Source organism: Lepidochelys olivacea (assembly GCF_965140295.1).
Source record: "Lepidochelys olivacea isolate rLepOli2 genome assembly, chromosome: 18".
Classification (NCBI taxonomy): Eukaryota; Metazoa; Chordata; order Testudines; family Cheloniidae; genus Lepidochelys; species Lepidochelys olivacea.
In genome coordinates this window covers 12,462,390-12,481,746 of record NC_140428.1, presented here as the reverse complement: position 1 = coordinate 12,481,746, position 19,357 = coordinate 12,462,390, and the positions used below count along the sequence as shown (strand labels likewise).

The 19,357-nt window shown below is 56.4% G+C and overlaps 1 protein-coding gene across 1 annotated transcript; it reads right to left on the bottom strand.

The window, feature by feature from the left end:
* Positions 1-1,705: 1,705 nt before the first annotated feature.
* SLC25A34 (solute carrier family 25 member 34) lies at positions 1,706-16,824 on the bottom strand. The gene is made up of 5 exons (XM_084651687.1): positions 16,265-16,824; positions 11,766-11,831; positions 9,605-9,757; positions 6,372-6,506; positions 1,706-3,384 (listed from the first exon to the last, which is right to left on the bottom strand). Exons 1-5 carry the CDS (start codon positions 16,664-16,666, stop codon positions 3,202-3,204), a joined length of 939 nt encoding a protein of 312 aa, XP_084507813.1. The 5' UTR covers positions 16,667-16,824; the 3' UTR covers positions 1,706-3,201.
* Between the last annotated feature and the right edge of the window lie 2,533 nt (positions 16,825-19,357).

The window sequence follows — 19,357 nt, the reverse complement described above, 5'->3', positions numbered from 1 at the left end:
TCTCTAAAGGTGTGTGCAGCACAGCATCTTAAGCGGCCCCTGGCAGGCACCATGTTACCAGCACCGATCTCTGTGCCCCCCAGATGGCTACTCCCTGCCCAATTCTGCTGCTCTCTGGCATTGCACTCCCAGGCTGTCTGCATGGTGCTGCCCTTCCACTTCCTCAGCAAGGGGCTCAGAGCCTGGCCTTGCTCTGATGGGCCCGGTTAGCTGCACAGGTTTTTCTTTGCACTTTCCCTTGGAGCACCCCTCTGGATTTGATCACCTCCTTTCCCCCCACAAAATACACCAACAGTCAGCTAGGGAAGAGCACACATTGGTCCCTTCTTACACTGTGGCCTGGATCCCCAGACATCAAGAGCCAGACATAAGTCATTACTGCTGTTTACCCCGACACTGGGGAGCTGGATTCAATTCTGGCTCATACAGGTGACCTGATCACTAAATTCCAGTTGCAGAATCCCTGTTCAAGGTGCCAGGATGAATGGGGTGTGCTCTCAGACCACAGGGCAGGGTGCCTGCTGCTCCCATACAGGGCAAGTATCTGGGTGGAGCAAAAGCCTCCCCAAACCTGCATGGCTAACTGTCAACACTACGCTGCAGGGCGTTGCCCTGCTGCAGTCACTAATGGCTCAGTTCTCTAGTGCAGGTGCAGTCATAGAATATCAGGGTTGGAAGGGACCTCAGGAGGTCATCTAGTCCAACCCCCTGCTCAAAGCAGGGCCAATCCCCAATTTTTGCCCCAGATCCCTAAATGGCCCCTTCAAGGATTGAACTCACAACCCTGAGTTTAGCAGGCCAATGCTCAAACCACTGAGCTATCCCTCCCCCCAGTCTTTAAGCCTCGTATGCACTGGTGTATTTCTAACCATCTCCCGTGGCTTGGCTTTGCCAGTGGGGGTTGAGCCTGGGACCTCCTGAGCCAATGCCTACAGCTTTACGGCCTGAGCTGTTTGTTTCCAGGCAGTACCACCCCCACAAATCTCTATGCATGTCTAGCCACCAGAGGGGGACCAAGAGCCATACCGTGTTCATGGGGAGGCACAGTAGCCCCACCCCGGGCAGCTACAAAGGCCGGGGAAGCCGCGCAGGCAGGATACAAAGGCTGACAGCAGTTTATCGGCCCCTCAGCTCCCCCTGCTCAGAGCAAGTCTAAGGGTGATTGTTAAAGTTGGCTCTGCTAAGGGCCAGATTCTCAAAAGCTCAGCTCCTAGCCTTCCCTCCATCCTAGTGCCCCGCTGAATGCCTGGCGCGAGGGCAGCCCTGCTGCCCTAAACAACCCCGGGGGAATTCCTCCAAAGCAGCAGCACACGGCGAGCCTGAAAGCCAAACGCTCCCATGGCGGTGCTGGCCCGAGGGTGGGGGGAATTGAAATCTGTCACGAGAGTGCCCAGCTCCGCACTGACGCAGTGATCTCATCTCCTTTTCTGGGTGTGAGGGTACAGGGAGAGCCCACTGCTGCCACGTTCCCTTGGCAATACCAGAGATGCCCCTACATCGGTTCAAACTTGCTGGTGCCTGAAATTCCTAGCCGGGAGGCCAGTCCCCAGATCTCCCCCCAGCAGCGTTCACTGGCAACACGCTGAGCTGGGTGTGATACAGGTGTGATTTGGGCACTGTACTCCCAGCAGAAGCAGGTGGTTGGTGCGGGGAAGAGGGAAAGGAACCTGGTTCAGCAGCAAAATAAAAACCTGCTGGAGAGATGTAAAAATAAAAAAGTAGAAAAAAATCTTTTATTTGATTGCCGCAAGCAGCCCGGAGCTGGGGCTGATTCCAGCATCTGCTGAGTAGAAGTGAACGCCCTGCACAGAGTGGGCAGCACTGGCTTAGGCGCACCCAGCGCCTGCCAGGCACTAGGGCAGGGTGAGATTAAGGCTTAGAGACGTGGCAGAGCCCAGGACCTAGACGTCTCCCTTGCTCAGTAAGCTGTTCTCCTGCTTGCCCCCTGGGAGGGCAGGAGCAGGCCCCACTGACCCGGCCTGTGGCACAGCATCCACTCCCGCACCTGCCTCCCTCACATGCCCCAGGCTGCGTGCAAGGACCTTGGAACACTGAGCACAGCCTGCACCTCCGGGTGCCGCCTGGCTGAGCAGAGGAGCTGAACTCGTCCCTGGAATCAGACTGAGCAGGAATGTGGGGAGGTGGTGATGTGGGGCGTTCCTGCCTTACAAGGCCAGGGGAAGCAAGTGTCGAAAGTTAACCCCAAACTAGCAAATCAAATTCACTGTGAAACCCACGCCTGCGCTGCCCTCCTTGCCCCGCAGCTGTGGGGCTCCACGGCCTCATCTAAGGGCAGCCCCTCACCAATTTGCTTCCCGGTTGATTTTGGTTCCTGTGCCGTGCCTGGTGTCTGAGCGCCTGGAACTTCTCCCGGGACAGGGATGGGCACAGCAAGGTTCATGGGCAACCCAGGCTGGGACCATGCTGGGACTCAGGCATTGCCGGTTACGTGCTCTTTAGGACAGACTGCTGCAGGATTTGCCTCCAGACTGAAATCTTTGTACCCTGTCCATGACAGTCCACTCTTCCCTGCAGCAGCTCCCATTAGGGTTAAATGCGATTTACTCAGGGAAGAAGTCCAAGGCCTGCACCGGGGAACTTCTCCTTGAACAACGCTTAGGAACGGCACTGGGTCCTTTATGTCCTTCGAAGGCCAAGTTAACCTGGCAAGAATCCACCTGGCACATGTATCTACTCAGCTCTTTACAGCATCAAAGAACTTTTCAAAACATCAGGTCATTTAATCCTCACAACTGCCCTCTGATCCCCATGTCACAGATGGAAACTGAGAGACAGAGCAGGGACATGGGCTTGCCCAAGGCCCCAGAAGGGAGTCTGTGTCAGAGCTGGGATCAGAACTCAGACCTCCTGGCTTCCAGGCACATACATAGAGGACAGCTCCCTCTCGCTCCACAGCAGCTGGCCAGCGCTCCTGGACGGAAGCCCATTCTCACTCGGAGCAGTGTCTGCAGGTGGGAGCTTCTTGTAGGCAGTGGAGTTGGATACAGAGCTCCTCTCTCCTGAAACCCTACAAATCTGGGGGATTTCAGCACCCCCCGAAAGTCTCAAGCTGACTGTCTGGGCTCCTATACTGCCGTATCCCCCGTCCCTCACTTCTGGTCCCATCAGGCTGGCAGAGAGATTCCAGAATCCATGTGCAGATGATCTCGTGGCAGGATCTGCCCACATGGCCGCAGGGGCTTAAACTCCATGTTGCTGGTGGCGGTAGGTGAGCTTCCGGAGTTCGTCCCAGAAGAGCAGGCTGAGGATGGTGTGAGGCCCCAGACGGAGGTAGGCAGGACCGATCCCTTTGTACAGAGCCAGGATGCCCTCTTTTCTGGAGATCTGCACAAAGCAGTCGAGGAACCCTTGGTAGTGCTTCCCCTGGGGACAGGAGACACAGAGAGGTATCAGAAACCTGCCCCAGCACACACAGGACACTCCTCACGTTTAATATACATGGATCTGGTCTACGTGCTATTGTAACTCACTCATTGTAAGGCCAGCAAGGACCACGAGGACCATCTAGCCAGGCCTCCTGTCTGAGACGGGCCAGAGAACCTCAGCCAATAATTTCTGCAGCAAGCCCATAACTTCTGGCTGAGCTACAGCGTCTCATTTAAAAAGACATCCCAGTCCTGAGTTACAGACTCCAATTGCTGGAGACTCCACCACTCCCAAGGATTAATTCCTCCCTGTTAGTAACAAGCACATTATTTCTAGTCTGACTGTCTAGCTTCAGCTTCCAGCCACTGGATCTCATTGTCTTTTTCTGCTAGATTAAAAGAACCACCTGCCACCAGAAATCCCTTCCCCACATATTCACGTAGACTGTGATCAAGTTACCTCTTCACCTTCTCTTATGAAACGAAATTGCCAGAGCTTCTCTAATCTTTCACTAGTCTCCCAGACTTCAGAGCATTCCTGTGGCATCTTTCTGACTCTTGGAAAATTGTCAACATCCCTTTCGATGTGTGGACACCAGAACTGGCCAGAGGCTCCAGGAATGGTTGAATGCTGTACACAGAGTTAACTCTGCCTCTCTACTCCTGCTTGATATTCTCCCGCTTTAACATCCAAGCCAGGCCAGATTTTCAAAAGAGCCGTGCATGGTTAGTGCTGAGCACTACTGAAAACTCTGCCCCCTGCCCTCCCTGAGCTCAGTAAACAGAATAATTCACAATGCTCTGAGCTCCTTATGTGAGGATCTCTACATGCTGCAGACAGTGGTTAGTTAGCTCTCACACTCGTCTGTTTGGGGGAAGTCAACACTACTAAGCCCCATTTTACTGATGGAAAAATTGAGGCACAAGCAGTTCTGACTATTTTATAGTCCCCCCATCTTCCCACTCCCAAATTACAGCTTGTGACGTTTGCAGTGCATGGCCCCTAGGTCTCAACGGACCAGTGACAAACACATACCAGTCTGGTTCATCATGGTTAAAATAGGAGCTAGAGTTATATAAATGTCTTTAGACTTTATGAAATGCTGGTACGTAGTTGCCTGCATTCATCTCACAATATCTGAATCCCCCGTTAGAAAGTAATATTTAAAGTGTTTGCTGTCTAACTGTAAGTTATCAGGCAGGAGAGAAGCATTAACAAATGTGAAATACTCGTTTCCAACAGGTGTTGGCTCCTGCCCAACGAAAGAGGCCCATCAACGCCAGGCAAAGCATTGTGGAACATCAGAGGACAAAAGACTTTGTTGATTGCTCCCCTTCCCTCCCCATCCCCGCCATGAAGAGGATACTGAATTCCTTCCAACAGCTGAATTTGCAACTTGAAGCAGAAGCAGGGAAGGAATAACAAGCCCTAATGAGGAGGGATGTGTGTCTTTTATGCCTGCTTGGACTCTAAGGGCAAGGAATTCTAAGCACAAGCCCAGTGTTTGGTGTGGGTTAGCCCTGACGGACACATAGAGCCTGCTTATTAGAGAAGCTTCTATTACCTTTTGAAACTTAAGACTAACTCATTTTGTACGTGTCTGTTTACCTGCTTTAACCTTGTAACTCTCCTATTTCCTTTTCCTAGTTAGTAAATCCTCAGATCATTTATTATAGGATTGCCTACAAACATTGTGTTTGGTATGAGACCTAAGGTGCAATTGACCTGAAGTAAGTGACTGGTCCTTTGGGACTGGAAATAACCTGAATCTTGTAGTGATTTTGGTATAAGGGACTATCTATCACAAAGGCAGGCTTACTTGGGTGGCAAGATAGATTGGCGTACCCAAGGGGACTGTCTGTGACTCCATGGAGGCTGTTACAGTGTCTGAGCAGTTGATGCTTGATAATTGGTTAGTGAAATTTAAGTATAGGACTCACAACCAGTTTGCGGTTTGTGTCCTGATTCTAAACAGTCTGCTCTGAGGTTGGCACTCACACTCTTGAGCCACCAGGGCAGCATGACACACCTTTTGGATCATTTTCACAAAAGGGTGGGTTTTGCATTGAAAGAGGTAAAGTACTGAAAATCCACAGTTCAGTAACAGAGCCATTAATGAGCCAGACTGTGTTGCCAGTTACCCCAAAGTGAGATTGATCAGCCTGCGCCAGAGTAACTGAGGGCAGAATCTGGGTCTTTTCTTTTCAAATGAAAACCTGCAAGATGTTGCAGTTTTGTGGACAAGACGAGGCCTAATGCCACCAGGTCTCCTCCATCTCCATTGGGAGCCATTCACCCTGTATCTGGACCTCGTGAGCATTCTCATGTCTTTGTGAGCTCTCAGGCTGGACTATTGCAACAGACACCAACACACGCTCCTCAGCTAGTGCAGAACATGGGTGCAGCCAGCTTCAGGGGGCTTTCCCACCTATTCTCCTCAGCCTGTACCGGCGTCTGGGTGGAAAACTGTCGACTCTGATCTGTGGAGCCCTTCTATGGGTTGGGTCTCCCAGCAGCCAGGCCCCACCTCAGCAAAGGTCAGCTGAGCAGAGATGCTCAAATGAGCAGCCCTGCACTGGAAGCCCTGGGAGTTGTCAGCTCTCCAAGAGGCCCCACTGTTCTGGGATTCACTGCCCCATAGTCCAGCCGGGCTCAGGAGGGTGCATGGCTCAGCTGGTCACTCACTGTGAGGCTGGCACATAGCGGCTAGAAGGTGGGTGGTGTCGGTTTAGTCCGGGCCTGACCACCTATGCCCGGCCTTGAGCAGCATGGTGTGGATTTTGCTTTTAAATGCTGTGAAGTTGAGTGCATTCAGCAGACTGGTGCACGTGAAGACGGTCCAGGTAGCATAGCCTAGTAGGCTGAGCACAGGGAGGCGAGCCAGGAACCGCTGGGATCCAAGCCCCACAATTCGGCAGCCTGCTTGTACAGCTCAGCTATCAGTAAATGGGGATCCTGGCGTTCCACCTGTGGGACAGACTTACCATGCCCCGCTCATCCACGGGCTGGTTATAGAGCCTGGTGCTGACCACGTCGAAGGGAGTCATCGCCACGGCCACCGCCACGCTGCTGATCATGCCTCCCGCCAAGGCCACCATCCAGCTGCCCTCCTTGAACCACTGCCAGACAGGGGACCAGTTACACTCAACCCTGCACCAGATCCTGCTGCTCGTGATGCAGCAGCCACGCGTTGCCATGAGCACGAGAACGCCACCATCGCCAGAGCAACAGAGATGACAGGCACATGCAGGGAGCAGGCAAGGTAAATAGGGGTGGGGGTGAGAGAGATGAGGCTGTATAGGGATCCAATACTCCTCGAAGTGACCCACCATGCCCACTGAGGGTGGGGAAAGCCCCAGGCCCAAACCCAAATCCAGACACCCCTGAGCTCCTGGGCAGGGCCAGAATCATGAGGCTGGCTCCAAATTTCACAAATGCTCCCTTCTGCGTCATGGGTCGAACCAAACCCTTGAATCTGACGCCCCACCCACCCCTGAACCTTGGAAGTGTTCAAAAGCTGAGCCAGATCCGCTCCAAACACGGCTGGTTCCCTCCATCTCTCTAATGGGCCGAACTGGGGCCCTGGATCCGAATCCTGAACCACCAGGATGATGAAATGTCGATTCACGTGGGCCCAAGAACCCATCTCTCGAGACACAGAGGTGCAATTAATTCCCAGCCCCTAGGGGGCAACAGATGGGCCTGTCGGAGCAGCAACTGGCCCCGACAGCATGAGGGGAGGTGGCCCTGCCCTCTGCGTGTCCTCTTCAGGCAGCTGTTTATTTTCCCGTGGGCTGGGAGCAGCCGGGGCGCCCCCGCCAGCTCACCCGCCCCGCTGTTATTTTTAGCTTTTATGATCCAGGCGAAAAGCCAGGATAAAGTGTGTTTTAAGCAGTGCGTCAGTTCCGCTCGCCTTCCTGAATGTTCGCCCGCACCGGAGCCCTGTTGATCTCGTGGTGGGAAAGTACCGAGTCAGCGCTGGGGGCCAGGGAGGGATCCACTTGAGGGCAGCAGTGCTGTGTTTTTCTGAGTTACGTTAGGAGCAGAGCCAGCCTGTCAATCTGAGTGGCCAGTGGGGGGGAGGGCAGGCTATGAGACCACCTCACTCCCCCCCGCCCACCCCCACTTCTGGGGAGTTGGAGCAGAGGTGGGGGGTTAAATCTGGCAGCCCAGCAGCTGCTTGCTTTGCTGATCATGAAGGCCTGAGTCAGACCTGATTAGGGGAATAGGCATCACTGTCTCTAAGGGAACAAAGACCCATGTGAAATTGACACCAGTCCCTGCTCCCTCCAGTCCACCCTGGAGGGTGTACGGCAGGGGAGCTGGCGTCGTGGGCTATTTCGGTAGATCATGTGAATGAATCTGTGGCAAGGAAGATAGCTGCGGCGTTCCTACAACAGAGGGAGGTGCAACAGAGATTTCCCCTGCCGGTGACTGCCCCTCCTTCCCTGATCCCCACGTCTACAGAGCCTGGATGAATGAATAAGAAGCTGCCTGGCTCAGCAGTTGGCACCCTGCACTGCCCCATTGGAGCCCTGGGTTTGCTTCCCAGGAGTGGGGTCATTCCATGGGGGCAGCTGCATCCACGCACAAAGGACGGATTCCTCCTTGGTGATCGAAAGCAGGGGGAAATGAAGGCAAGGAGCCCTGGGTGGGAAGCCGCGGCATGAGCATCATCTCTGAAGAGATGCTGCAAGCGACTGGACCAGGGGCCTTGGGACACAGATGGCCTCAGAAACCAGGCCAGGGCTTTGTGGCTGCTTGTCTAACATGACAGGCCTTAGAGGCCCACAATACCACAGATGGCGCCTGGAATCTTTTGTGCCCAAGAAGTGGGTGTTGTGCTAAGCGTCCCATCTGCTGGGGTGCAAATTTAAAGGCTGGGGCAGGGATGGCCTTGGAGACTGGCCCACGAGAAGGGGATAGACCAAACCTAACCCCTGGATACCTCCCGTCCCACACTCCAGAACAGGGCTGTCAGGCGTCCGGTTTTCGATCAGACGCCCGGTCGAAAAGGGACCCTGGCAGCTCCCATCAGCACCGCCGACAGGGCTGCTAAAAGTCTGGTTTGCCACAGCGAGGCTAAGGCAGACTACATGCTCGGCTCCACGTGGCTCCTGGGAAGTGGCAGCATGTCCCTCCAGCTCCCAGGCGGAGAGGCAGCCAGGTGGCTCTGTGCGCAGTTCCAGCCCGCAGGCGCTGCCCCAAGTGCCAGCTCCTTAGCTCCCATTAGCCAGGAACCACGTGGCCAGTGGGAGCTGCAGGGATGATGCCTGCGAGCAGGGGCGGCACAGAGCCCCCTGGCTGCCCCTCTGCCTAGGAGCCGGAGCAACATGCTGCCAAGGAGCTGCGCAGACTTCCTCCATCCCCGGGAAATGCCAGGGCCACCTGAGGTCAGTGCCGCCTTTAGCCCACATCGCAAACCCCCCTCTGCACCCCAACCCCCTGCCCCAGCCCTGAGACCCTTCCCACACTCTGAACCCCTCAGCCCCAGCCTGGAGCCCACACGCCCAGCCTTCCCTCCCTCCCTCACCCCAACCCCCTGCCCGAGCCCCCTCCTACACCCTGAACCCCTCAGCCCCAGCCTGGAGCCCACACGCCCAGCCTTCCCTCCCTCCCTCACCCCAACCCCCTGCCCGAGCCCCCTCCTACACCCTGAACCCCTCATTTCTAGCCCTACCCCAGAGTCTGCACCCACAGGTGGAGCCCTCACTCCCTCCCGCACCCCAACTCCCTGCCCCAGCCCTGAGACCCTTCCCACACTCTGAACCCCTCAGCCCCAGCCTGGAGCCCACACGCCCAGCCTTCCCTCCCTCCCTCACCCCAACCCCCTGCCCGAGCCCCCTCCTACACCCTGAACCCCTCATTTCTAGCCCTACCCCAGAGTCTGCACCCACAGGTGGAGCCCTCACTCCCTCCCGCACCCCAACTCCCTGCCCCAGCCCGGTGAAAATGAGCAAGTGAGCAAGGGTGGGGGAGAGCAAGCAACAGAGGGAGGGGGGATAGAGTGAGCAGGGGCGGGGCCTGAAGAAGTGGTGGGGTGGAGAAGGGGCCTCGGAGAAGGGAGGGGCTGGGCCTCGGAGAAGGGCGTGGTGTGGCAAGGGTGTTCGGTTTTCTGCAATTAGAAAGTTGGCAACACTACTCCAGAGCCAGGCCCCATGACCCTGCCCATCTCTCACCCCTTAGGGGCCAAGCAGCCCCTCCCACCACTGCTCACCTTGAGCTTCTCGACCCACTCTTTGGCTGACGCAAAGGTGGCCAACTGCACTGCAGAGCCCACCATGACACGGGGCACAGCGCCGTTCACACCCCGCCACAGGCCCACAAGCCCCTGCTTCCTGTAGATGGTCTCAAAGGCGCTGGAGACACCCTATGCAGAGAATCAGACAGATGATGAGATATTAAAGTGGCAGAAAACAGGAGGATTTAGGGATCTCTGGGAGGAAGGGGGGAATCTCTGGGTCAATCCAGTACTGCAGTGGGCAGGGCATGCTGCACCCAGTCAGTGGCTTTGATGGGGCTCAGTGGCTTTGAGTGAGCCTGTGCCAAGGATGCAGCCTGGCAGAGGGTCTGCCTGTAAGTTAGTATCTGAGAGAAGCGGGGCTGCACTAGACCCAAGAGCTGGCAGGATTCCACTTACATAATCCCCTTACAGGCAACTTTGTGGCTACACCCAGCAGCCTGGGACAGACTGCTGTCTGTACGGCGTGTCCTGGCCAAACTGTACCTCCAGCCCATGAGGAGGCCTTGGCTTCCTCCGCCCCTAGGAGTGGAGCCAATAAAAGTGCCGAGGACTTTGGAACCTGCTTCGTGCGGCTGCCACGCAGAGAAACACAAACAGCCTGGTGGGGCCAACGTCACCAGAGTCCCCAGCAGCAAATGGCCCATGACAACAATTCGTCCCCCCGCACCTCGCCCGCCCAGGCCCGTTCCTCCCATTCAGCAACTTTCTTCTTGAAAAACACTCTGTGTCGTCATCTGCAGGAGCATTCATGGGAGTGTGTACAGAGCAAGGCAGCTGCGGGAGCCTCAACAAAGGGGGCCCCCGGAGGGAACAGGACCAGTGCGTTCCAGGGAAACGGGCATGAAAACTCAGTGGTTCCCTGTGCCATTCAAGTGCAAGGGTCTTGCACTCCACAGGCCGGACAGAACATCCAGCACACACAGACAGCACGTGTTGCTACATGTCGCACATGTGCCACGTGTGTCATGGACACATGCACACACATCCACCATTCATGTCACATCCATCGCACACACATGTAACCATCTGCCACACACCACACTCAGGCACACACATCTACCGCACACGCCGTTCTCATGGGCACCTAGGCATTTCCACTAGATTTGCACACATGGACCCAGTATGCAATGCATGTCACACTTACACATCCATGCAGGCCCATTTACTACACAAAATCCACATGCAAGCACACACACGACCCCCATAGTGCTATACATTCAGACCCCCTTTGCACATCGTCCTACTGTGGAGAACATAGGAATTCTCTCTATTTATTTTTATGACTAATATAACGGTACATAATCTCTGTGGGTTTGGATGCTGAGGTGTTGCTGGCTAAAAGGTTCCTGCAGAACCCATGGACAACGGCTGAAGACAGAATCTATCCCCTGGTGCTCAGTGGGAGAACACCAAGAAGCCACTGTGCAAAGAGCAGACCGTTTGGAGAAATGCAGAAACTAGTCTGGCCAGGTTCAGATGCTCAGCACAAAACCACAGGAGATCACCAGGTGGGACAGGAGTGTGGAAAGGATCAAAAGAGAACCTGTGATTTCAGGGGGCAGAGATACTGATGGGGTGACAGACTATCCAAGATGCAGCCATTACAAGATGCAACTTGTCTCCCGCAGCTGGGTGCCTTACCTGGAACCTACTGGCAAGGAGGGGCTCAGGTTAGGTGAGACAGAATGTGTTTAGGCTTTTATTGTTTTAACCCCATTTCTCTCTGCTTGTTAAATTTCTGTGAACCAGTAAACCAAACTTGGCTTTGATCAAGCTGCCCAGAGGCACCACAGGTTCACACTGGTCACAAGCTCCGGAGAGAATTCTATACCCAGAGCCAGAGGGGTCAGAGGCAGTAATATGATGTGTAAAGAGGGGGTGTTGTAGCCAAGTGACCCCTGAGGTTCCATTTAAAAGAGGGGCCCAAAGAGAGACAGAGATCCAGCTGCAGCTCACCCTGGAACCCCAACACCAACATACACACAACGCACACTCTACACCCAGCACAGCCACGCAGTCCCCTCAGCATCCTGTGCACACAACACTCCTCATCCCACCACCAGCGTTAACAACTGCTCCAGGTCACATGCACAAACCAGGGAAGACTGGGCAGATCCCAGAACCCTCTGCTCACCTGGTGGTTGTGCTGATGCCCCACAGCCATGGCTGCCACAGTCTGGGCTTGCAGATGCGTTTTGACCTGTCACAATTTAAAGGGAATTGGCCAGGTTAGAAAGGAGCAAGCTGCCAGGCTACACCCAGCCCCCCATAGCAAGTTAGACACCCATGTGGTGGGGCTGGCTCAGGCCCTCGTGGACAGCAGGAGTCACCCCACTGAACCACTCCCACTCCTCTTAGTCTCTTCTAGTGCAAGGGAGTGAAGATCCAGGCACCAACTTGCAACCTGTCCTAGTGATGTGGGAAACAACAGGGCACCCACCGCCCATGGGACCCACCCTGCTCTCCAGACTCACCCACAAAGAGCCCAAGTCCAGGAGGTCCTTTTCCAAACCCTCCCACCAGGTGCTGCTGCTAATGATCCATCACTGCTGTGACCCACATTGAGAGGCAGCATCCTCCCCGCCTTGGGCTGCCCCCTCACAAGGGCATAACTTGATTGACGGGAAGTTTCTTCTCTAATTTACCCCCCACGGGTCCACTACGGGGTTTACTGCATTGTCCTCTGAAGCAGCTGGTGCTGGGACATGACCCTAGAGTAGCTGGACCACTGGTCTGATCCATGTCTCAATTCCTCTGCTCCAACGCTGAGCAGGGTCAGACCTTCACATGGGAGACCTCTGAGGAGGAGCAGGGGAGCTGCTGGAAGTGGTGTTGGGCTTCCCGTAGGCGGCGCTGTTCCCTCAGAGTCTTTAAGCCCCAGCATGGTGCTTGTGGAGTACTGAGCACCCAGCAGCATCAATGGGAGGTGCTGGGGGATCAGCACTTTTAAAAATCAGGTCACTTAAGTTGGCACCTAAACATGGATTTAGGAGCCTAACTTTAGGCATATACCTGTTAGCCTAGAGGCATGAGCCCCAGTGTTGTGGCCAAATTCTGCTTTGGTTAAGTACATTTTGCCTCCCTGAATACCCCTGCGCTTTACATGGAAAACGATATTCTCATTCACTTTCTCTCCTCAGCAGCTGTATCATGTTGCTGAGCGCTGCTGAACAGCTACCACATCCCACCCCAGAGATGGCTGCATTTACAGTAGTGGGTGAAGCGATTCCTGTACATGCCCCTAGGATCCTTCAGGATGAAAAGCACTGGAAAAATCCTTATGCCCATTCAGCTGCCCCCTTTCTTGACACGCTAGAAGTCAATCAAGAGCTTGTGATCTAGTTGACTGGTGACCAACTGGCACCTCCAATGGCTCATGTGGATTTATTACCAAGGAAGGAATTTACTTCCCCAGACTCACCGGAGAGCACAAATTCCCTCTCCTAAGCCAACGAGTGTGGCTCTGTCCTCCCCCTGTTTTGTTTCTTTTGGCAGAAGCAGATCGCATTTGATTTCCTCACAATGACTGTGAGCTCAGCAGACTTGATTCTGAAATCAGAGCTGAGGGGGAAAAGTATAACTCCGCCATCCGCATTCACCCTTCATCCACCTGGCTGGGTTTGTGTCTAATGAGACTGATTTGCGGCTGCAGTGCATCCTATAGAGCAGAGGTGGCCAAACTACGGCCCGCGGGACTGTCCTGCCCAGCCCCTGAGCTCCCAGCTGGGGAGGCTCACCCCTGGCCCCTCCACTGCTGTCCCCCTTCCCCCACAGCCTGAGCGTGCCACGCCGCCAGTGCTCTGGCCCGCTGCTCTTGCCGGGCAGCGTGGCGGCATGGCTGGCTCTGGCATGGTAAGGGGGTAGGGAGCGGGGGGTCCCGGGACAGCAGTCAGGGGACAGGGAGCAGTTGAATGAGTCGGGGGTTCTGGGTGGGGCCAGTCAGGGAGCAGTGGGGGGGGTTGGATGGGTTGGGGGTTCTGGGGGGCAATCAGGGGGCAGGAAGTGGGAGGGGGCAGATAGGGGGCAGGGGCCAGGCTGTTTGGGGAGGCACAGCCTTCCCTACCCGGCCCTCCATATAGTTTTGCAACCCCAATGTAGCCCTTGGGCCAAAAAGTTTGCCCACTCCTGCTACAGAGCTAGGGGGAAGGGGTCCCATGGGAGCTCAGGCATCTGGGGAAAATGAACAATTTGCCTCTTTGTAAGTCTGCCTGTCCTCCCAGCAGAGAGGAGCTGGGGGTGGGTTGCATGAGTCTCTGCCTGGCTCCCTTTCAGACTTTGAGCCCTGTTGTTTTCTTCTCTTGCAGCTGCCAACCTCCTCTCCAGAGCCCAGCTAACATCCACTGCAGAGGACTTGATAAAGGTCATCACCACCTCAGCTCAGGCTTCACCAGGGGAGGGATAGCTCAGTGGTTTGAGCATTGGCCTGCTAAACCCAGGGTTGTGAGCTCAGTCCTTGAGGGGGCCATTTAGGGATTCCTGGGCAAAAATTGGGGATTGGTCCTGCTTTTGAGCAGGGGGTTTGACTAGATACCTCCTGAGGTCCCTTCCAACCCTGATCCTCTAGGATTCTATGGTTGTGGCAGCCCCACAGAACCCAGGCTGGTCCAGTCCTGAACAGCCCACTCCAAGCCCCTCAGTCCTGACCACAGCCCCTCTGCTTTTGTCTTGGGTTCTCCCCTACAGTTCTACTAATGCCCCTCAATCCTGACCCACAGTCTCCTTAGTCTGCCCCCACTCCTAGAGGGGCCCCTCAGCCGTGACCTGCAGTGATTCAGCCGAGCTCACTCCCAGGTCTGCCCGGCAGAGACATACCAGATCTGGTGGTACCCTTGCGAGGTGCACGGATAGGGACTTGCCAAGACCAAACCCTCTCTCTCTCACGACCTTATTAAGATTGAGGCCAGGAGTCCGGGGCGCTGAAAGTCTCCTCCAGAACTCATTGCCCCTTGGAACCCACCCCACCCAGACTGCTCTGTAAATACTCCAGCCCCTCCAGCAGCACAGAGATGGGCAGGTGGGGGCAATGGCTGTGGGCCAGAAGAGTCAGCCAGCTGCTCTCCCAGCTCAATTTCCCTGCAGGGCCCCTGTGAGCCATCACTCTGGCACTGCTGTGGGGGACGATTTGGGAATTCTTCATACAGGCAGAGGTGGCAAGGGGGCCATAAATCAGGTACTTCACAGGGACTCCAGATGCAAACCCAGGCCAGTCTGGGAACAGGATCCTTAATGACCCAGAAATGTCGCTGGAGGCAACTGAGTGACACTGACACACGATGCAGCATAAACACGATGCACATTCATGACAACTTTTACAGGTGGCAGGAGCCCTCGTCTCCTCCCACCCCCTTCTGTTTGACCCATTTTCTCTCATTAGAGACCCTGGTGCTATCCGGATGGGAGCTGTCACTTCTACCAAAGGGAAATCATAAGCCTGGGGGGGGGGATTGAACCCCACGCTCCTCTTGGGAACCATCTGAGCTTTTCCACCTTAAGCAGCAGAGACGAGGATACAGTTAAAACCTTTTTGCAGGAGAACGGGGCCAGCTAGCTCTTGTGATATTCTAGCCCTCCCTTGTATCTATGGGGCAGGGTGGTGCTGAGAACATCGCGCTGAGGTACTGGGTCTGGCTCAAATGTTAACCTCCCCTCCTGCTTTTATTTCTGCTCGGTTCTGTGGTCTCAGAGGGGTTCGTTTGGTTTCCAGACCTGTTGGATAGATTCCTGCCCCTCACCAATGTTGACAGCCGGCTCGGTGTGACCGGGAGGTTGTTATCAGCTCACATACTGTTACTGCTGCACCTGCAGGGCCCTGGGGGCTTTAGCATGGCGGGGTTCACGCGAGCATTTGCATCAGTTTCACCCATGTGGGTTGCACCTGGGGTTCAAACAACCCCTAATCTCCATGCAAAATGCAACTGGGGCTGATACGTTCCAGACCCAGAGTTCTATTATGGGGGTGATTCTCCACCCAGAGCCACGGGAGGGGACAGAGCTACCAGCTTGCAGGCTGTATGGCCACCTGTGACAGGGCTCCCTGAAGAGATGTGGCCCAATATCTCGTTTGCTCCCCCAGGAGGGGTCTCCTGGGATAACAGGTTGCTACTAGCCTGGTACTGTGTGACCACAGCGTGCCAGCCGCCCCACAAGAGCCACCTCTCGCAGCGCTGCCCCCACCTCAGCCCTTCTGGAGACTCACACCACTTTGAGGGGACGATCCATGGAGCCACCACTGCAGAGACCCGGAGTCTTGTCCCTTCCTTGCCCCCACCAGACACCTGCTTTCCTCCTAACTCAGGCTGACCGCACAGGGAATTCCTCCAGCAAACACAGCAGCAGGGGAGGTTTCCATTGCATCTGCCCAGAGGGCCAGGTCTCCCAACACTCCAGCAGGCGGATCACTTCCCCCAGCACGGAAATGCAGCCCCCTCTGGAGCCGGCCGCGGCAGCTGCCCAGTTTTCACAGCCCAGCCGCGGTTCGGGAGGGAAAGCGGAGAAGAACCCTGCCTCCGAGTGACCGTGACCGTGCAGGAGGATGGTTCAGGAGGCAGAGGGTGTCCGCAGGGGCTGAGGAGGGAAGGCACCAGACGACGGGGGCACGGAGGGGGCCTAGGCAGCGCCGCGGCGGGTACTCACCAGATACGCCGGGCTGCCCACAAACGCCCCCAGCGCCCCAGCGATGGCCCCGGCCGCCACGGTGCCGCCGGGCCGCTGCGTGAGCCCGCGGTCCTCGGCGTGGGAGTAGCAGTAGAAGCGGACCCCGTTCATCAGCCCCTGGTAGAGCAGCCCGGCCGTCAGCCCCTTCTGCAGCCCCCGCAGCCCGTCGGCGCGGCTCACCGCCCCCAGCGCCTGCAGCACCCCGCGGTAGTGCCGGCGGTAGGTGCCCCGCGGGCGCAGCTCGCCCTGCAGCTGCAGCCGCGTCTTGATCACCTCCAGCGGGTTGGTGAGGACGCAGGCCAGGCAGCAGGCCGTGGCGCCCAGCACCAGGTCCACGTGCGGCGAGACCGAGCCCGGGCCCGGCGGGCGGGCGCGCTCCATCGCGGCGCCCCGAGGACGGAGACCCGGGGCCCCGCTACGAGCCCGGCCCCGGCAGCGCGGCCCCCGAGGGGCTGCCCCGGGCGCGCATCGGCAGGACGCGAGGGCGCAGAGCGAGCGGCTCGGGGCAGCGCTGCCGCCTCGCTCCTGGCACTGCCCGCTCCTTCCCCGCACCGCGGGGCCCCGCAAGCTGCGGCCGGGCCCCGCCCCCGGCCAATCAGCGCCGGCCCTGCCCCGCACACCCCCCGCGGCCGGCCCGGGGCCCCCAGCGACCCCCCCCCGCACCTGCCGCCCGTGCAGCCCGGATCACCAGGGTGGGAGCGCGCAGCCCCCTGGAGGGAGCCGCCAGGGAGGGGGCCAGAGCCGGGGTGGGGGTCCAGGCTGACACACAAACGTGCGGGGCGCAGTCAGGGTGTGAGCGGCCAGGGGTTACCCCGTGGGCAGGGGCACAGCTCGGGGGGGGGGTACAGGGTGACCCATTGAGCGGGGATGGGTGGGGCACAGACAGGGCGTGGGGGAAATGGGGTGACCCACTGAACGGGGATAGTTGCGGTGGGGGATCCCCTGAGGTGACCTGGTGTACAGGGCAGTGGAGGTACAGGGTGACGCAGTGAACGGGGATAGTTGCGGTGGGGGATCCCCTGAGTGACCTGGTGTACAGGGCAGTGGAGGTACAGGGTGACGCAGTGAACGGGGATAGTTGGGGTAGGGCATCCCCTGAGGTGACCTGGCATACCTGGTGCAAAGTACAGGGTGACCCATTGAACAGGGCACAGTCGGCGTGTGGGGTCCTCTGAGGTGACCTGGTGTGTGGGAGATACTCAGAGTTCAGGCTCCCCTGGGGTGACACAGTGTATTGAGGCGTGATGGGGGTGCAGGTTGCCTGGGGGTGAACCTGCTATGATGGGCACAGCTGAGGTGGGGTACTCAGGTGAGTCCGTATACTGGGCAGGCCCACCCAGCACTGTTGACATACGGTGATTCAAGAAGGCTGCCTTAGAAAGCACTGGCCTGATTCTTGGCATCCCTGGTATAAACTGACCCTGAGTAAGAGGATCTGAGCTGCTCACAGAAAGCTGCTGCCTGGCCAGGTATTTTTGACCCTCACTGTTCACGCTAGCTGCGCATGCTGCCTTCGTGCTATGACTGGCCCGAGGAATTGCCTGGCCACCTCCTAGGTACTCAGATGGGCCGCAGCCGGATTGTTGCTCCCGGGAGCCATTCCCTCACCAGAGCCTACTTCCTGCTAACGCTCCCCCAGGCCATTGGAGAGAGGATGAGCTGTTGGCCCAGGAGAACGTTTCAAATGAAATACAAAAGGAGCTTGACTGTTACTCAGGCAGAGACCCATGGCAAGGCTGATCCAGCCAATAGGGATTGCAAAGGAGAAGGATCTCTCACCGAGCCTGGCCGTACTTCGTGGAGAATCAAAGGGCGGTGGGAGGAGAGTAGCGACGGCAGGGATTCAATTCAGCTGGAGCTGTCCGGAGCTGAGATCTGGTAAATATTTTCAAACCCCTTGGTGGGGTTGTGAGCTGGTTTCAGAGTCCATGAGGTCCCACAGCTGAAGCCTGGTATGCCTCGCAAGGCAGAAACCCTGAGCTGGTGCCCTGAGTGACAGAGTGAGGGACGTTGTTCTAGGCATACTGAGCTGCAGTGGGGAAGCCTCGGGCTTGGGGAGTGAATGAGTTGTTTGTGGCTTCAAGAATAAACCTGCAGAATAAGGTGATGTAACATGGCACACAGCTGGCTGGTGGCTTTCTACCTCACCTTGAGAGGAAAACGAGCTGTTTGACTGTCCTGCAGTTAACTAATTAAGGATTATGTAAGATACCAGGTGCCATGTAGCAGCTCACGAAAGCAAAGAACTAATAGCCCTAACTACAGTCAGGTCAACTCAGTGCAAGTTTCCCCACGCACAGCTCAGCTGCTGCCCCTCAGTCCTGACCTGCAACCCCCTCGCATTAGTCTGGTGTCCCACCAACACAATGATGCCAATACAGTACCTCTTAAACTTGACCCGCAGCCCAGCCACCCCCATCCTGTGTCAGCACCCCAGTTCTGGTACTGCATCTCAGCCCTGATCTGCAGTCCTCCAGCTGTCCCAGCCTGTGTGTTGCTTTAGAATTCAGGTGGTTCTTAAGCTATTTACCAGTGTGGGCAGCATCAACACAATCTATATACTAACTGTATGGCCCTAAGATGTCACAAGGGCTGCAGCTGTGTGTTGATTGAGCTGCAGGTTGAGAACCACTGGTTTAGACAAAGATGCCCTGGACCTGAGGTTAAGACCATCCACCTCATTGCACTTGTGACAACATTTGGTCACAGAAAGCTACAGGAAACTGTGCAGATACTTGAAGGGCCAGGCTAATTTCAAGATTTTCTCTTCCATGCTGGGCCCTGAAACAGATAGACCAAAGGGGATCCAGTGCAGGCTTAGGAGGATGTTCTCATGGCCCGTGACCCATAGTTTCCTCTGTGAGGCTTGTCAGTTTCTCCCTAGATTAACGGTGGGGTTGGGTGCAAAGTGCCTTGAATCTGGAGAGCCCCCAGGGCTATGTCCTGGTGGTGGAAATGGTTGTTCGGCACTTTCTCACCCTAGCTCCGCCCCGTGTAATGTAACCCAAGCAGAACTCAGTCTCGGGCTGGACTTTCTATTTGGGGCTGTGTTTATTGTGAGCCCTGTTTATA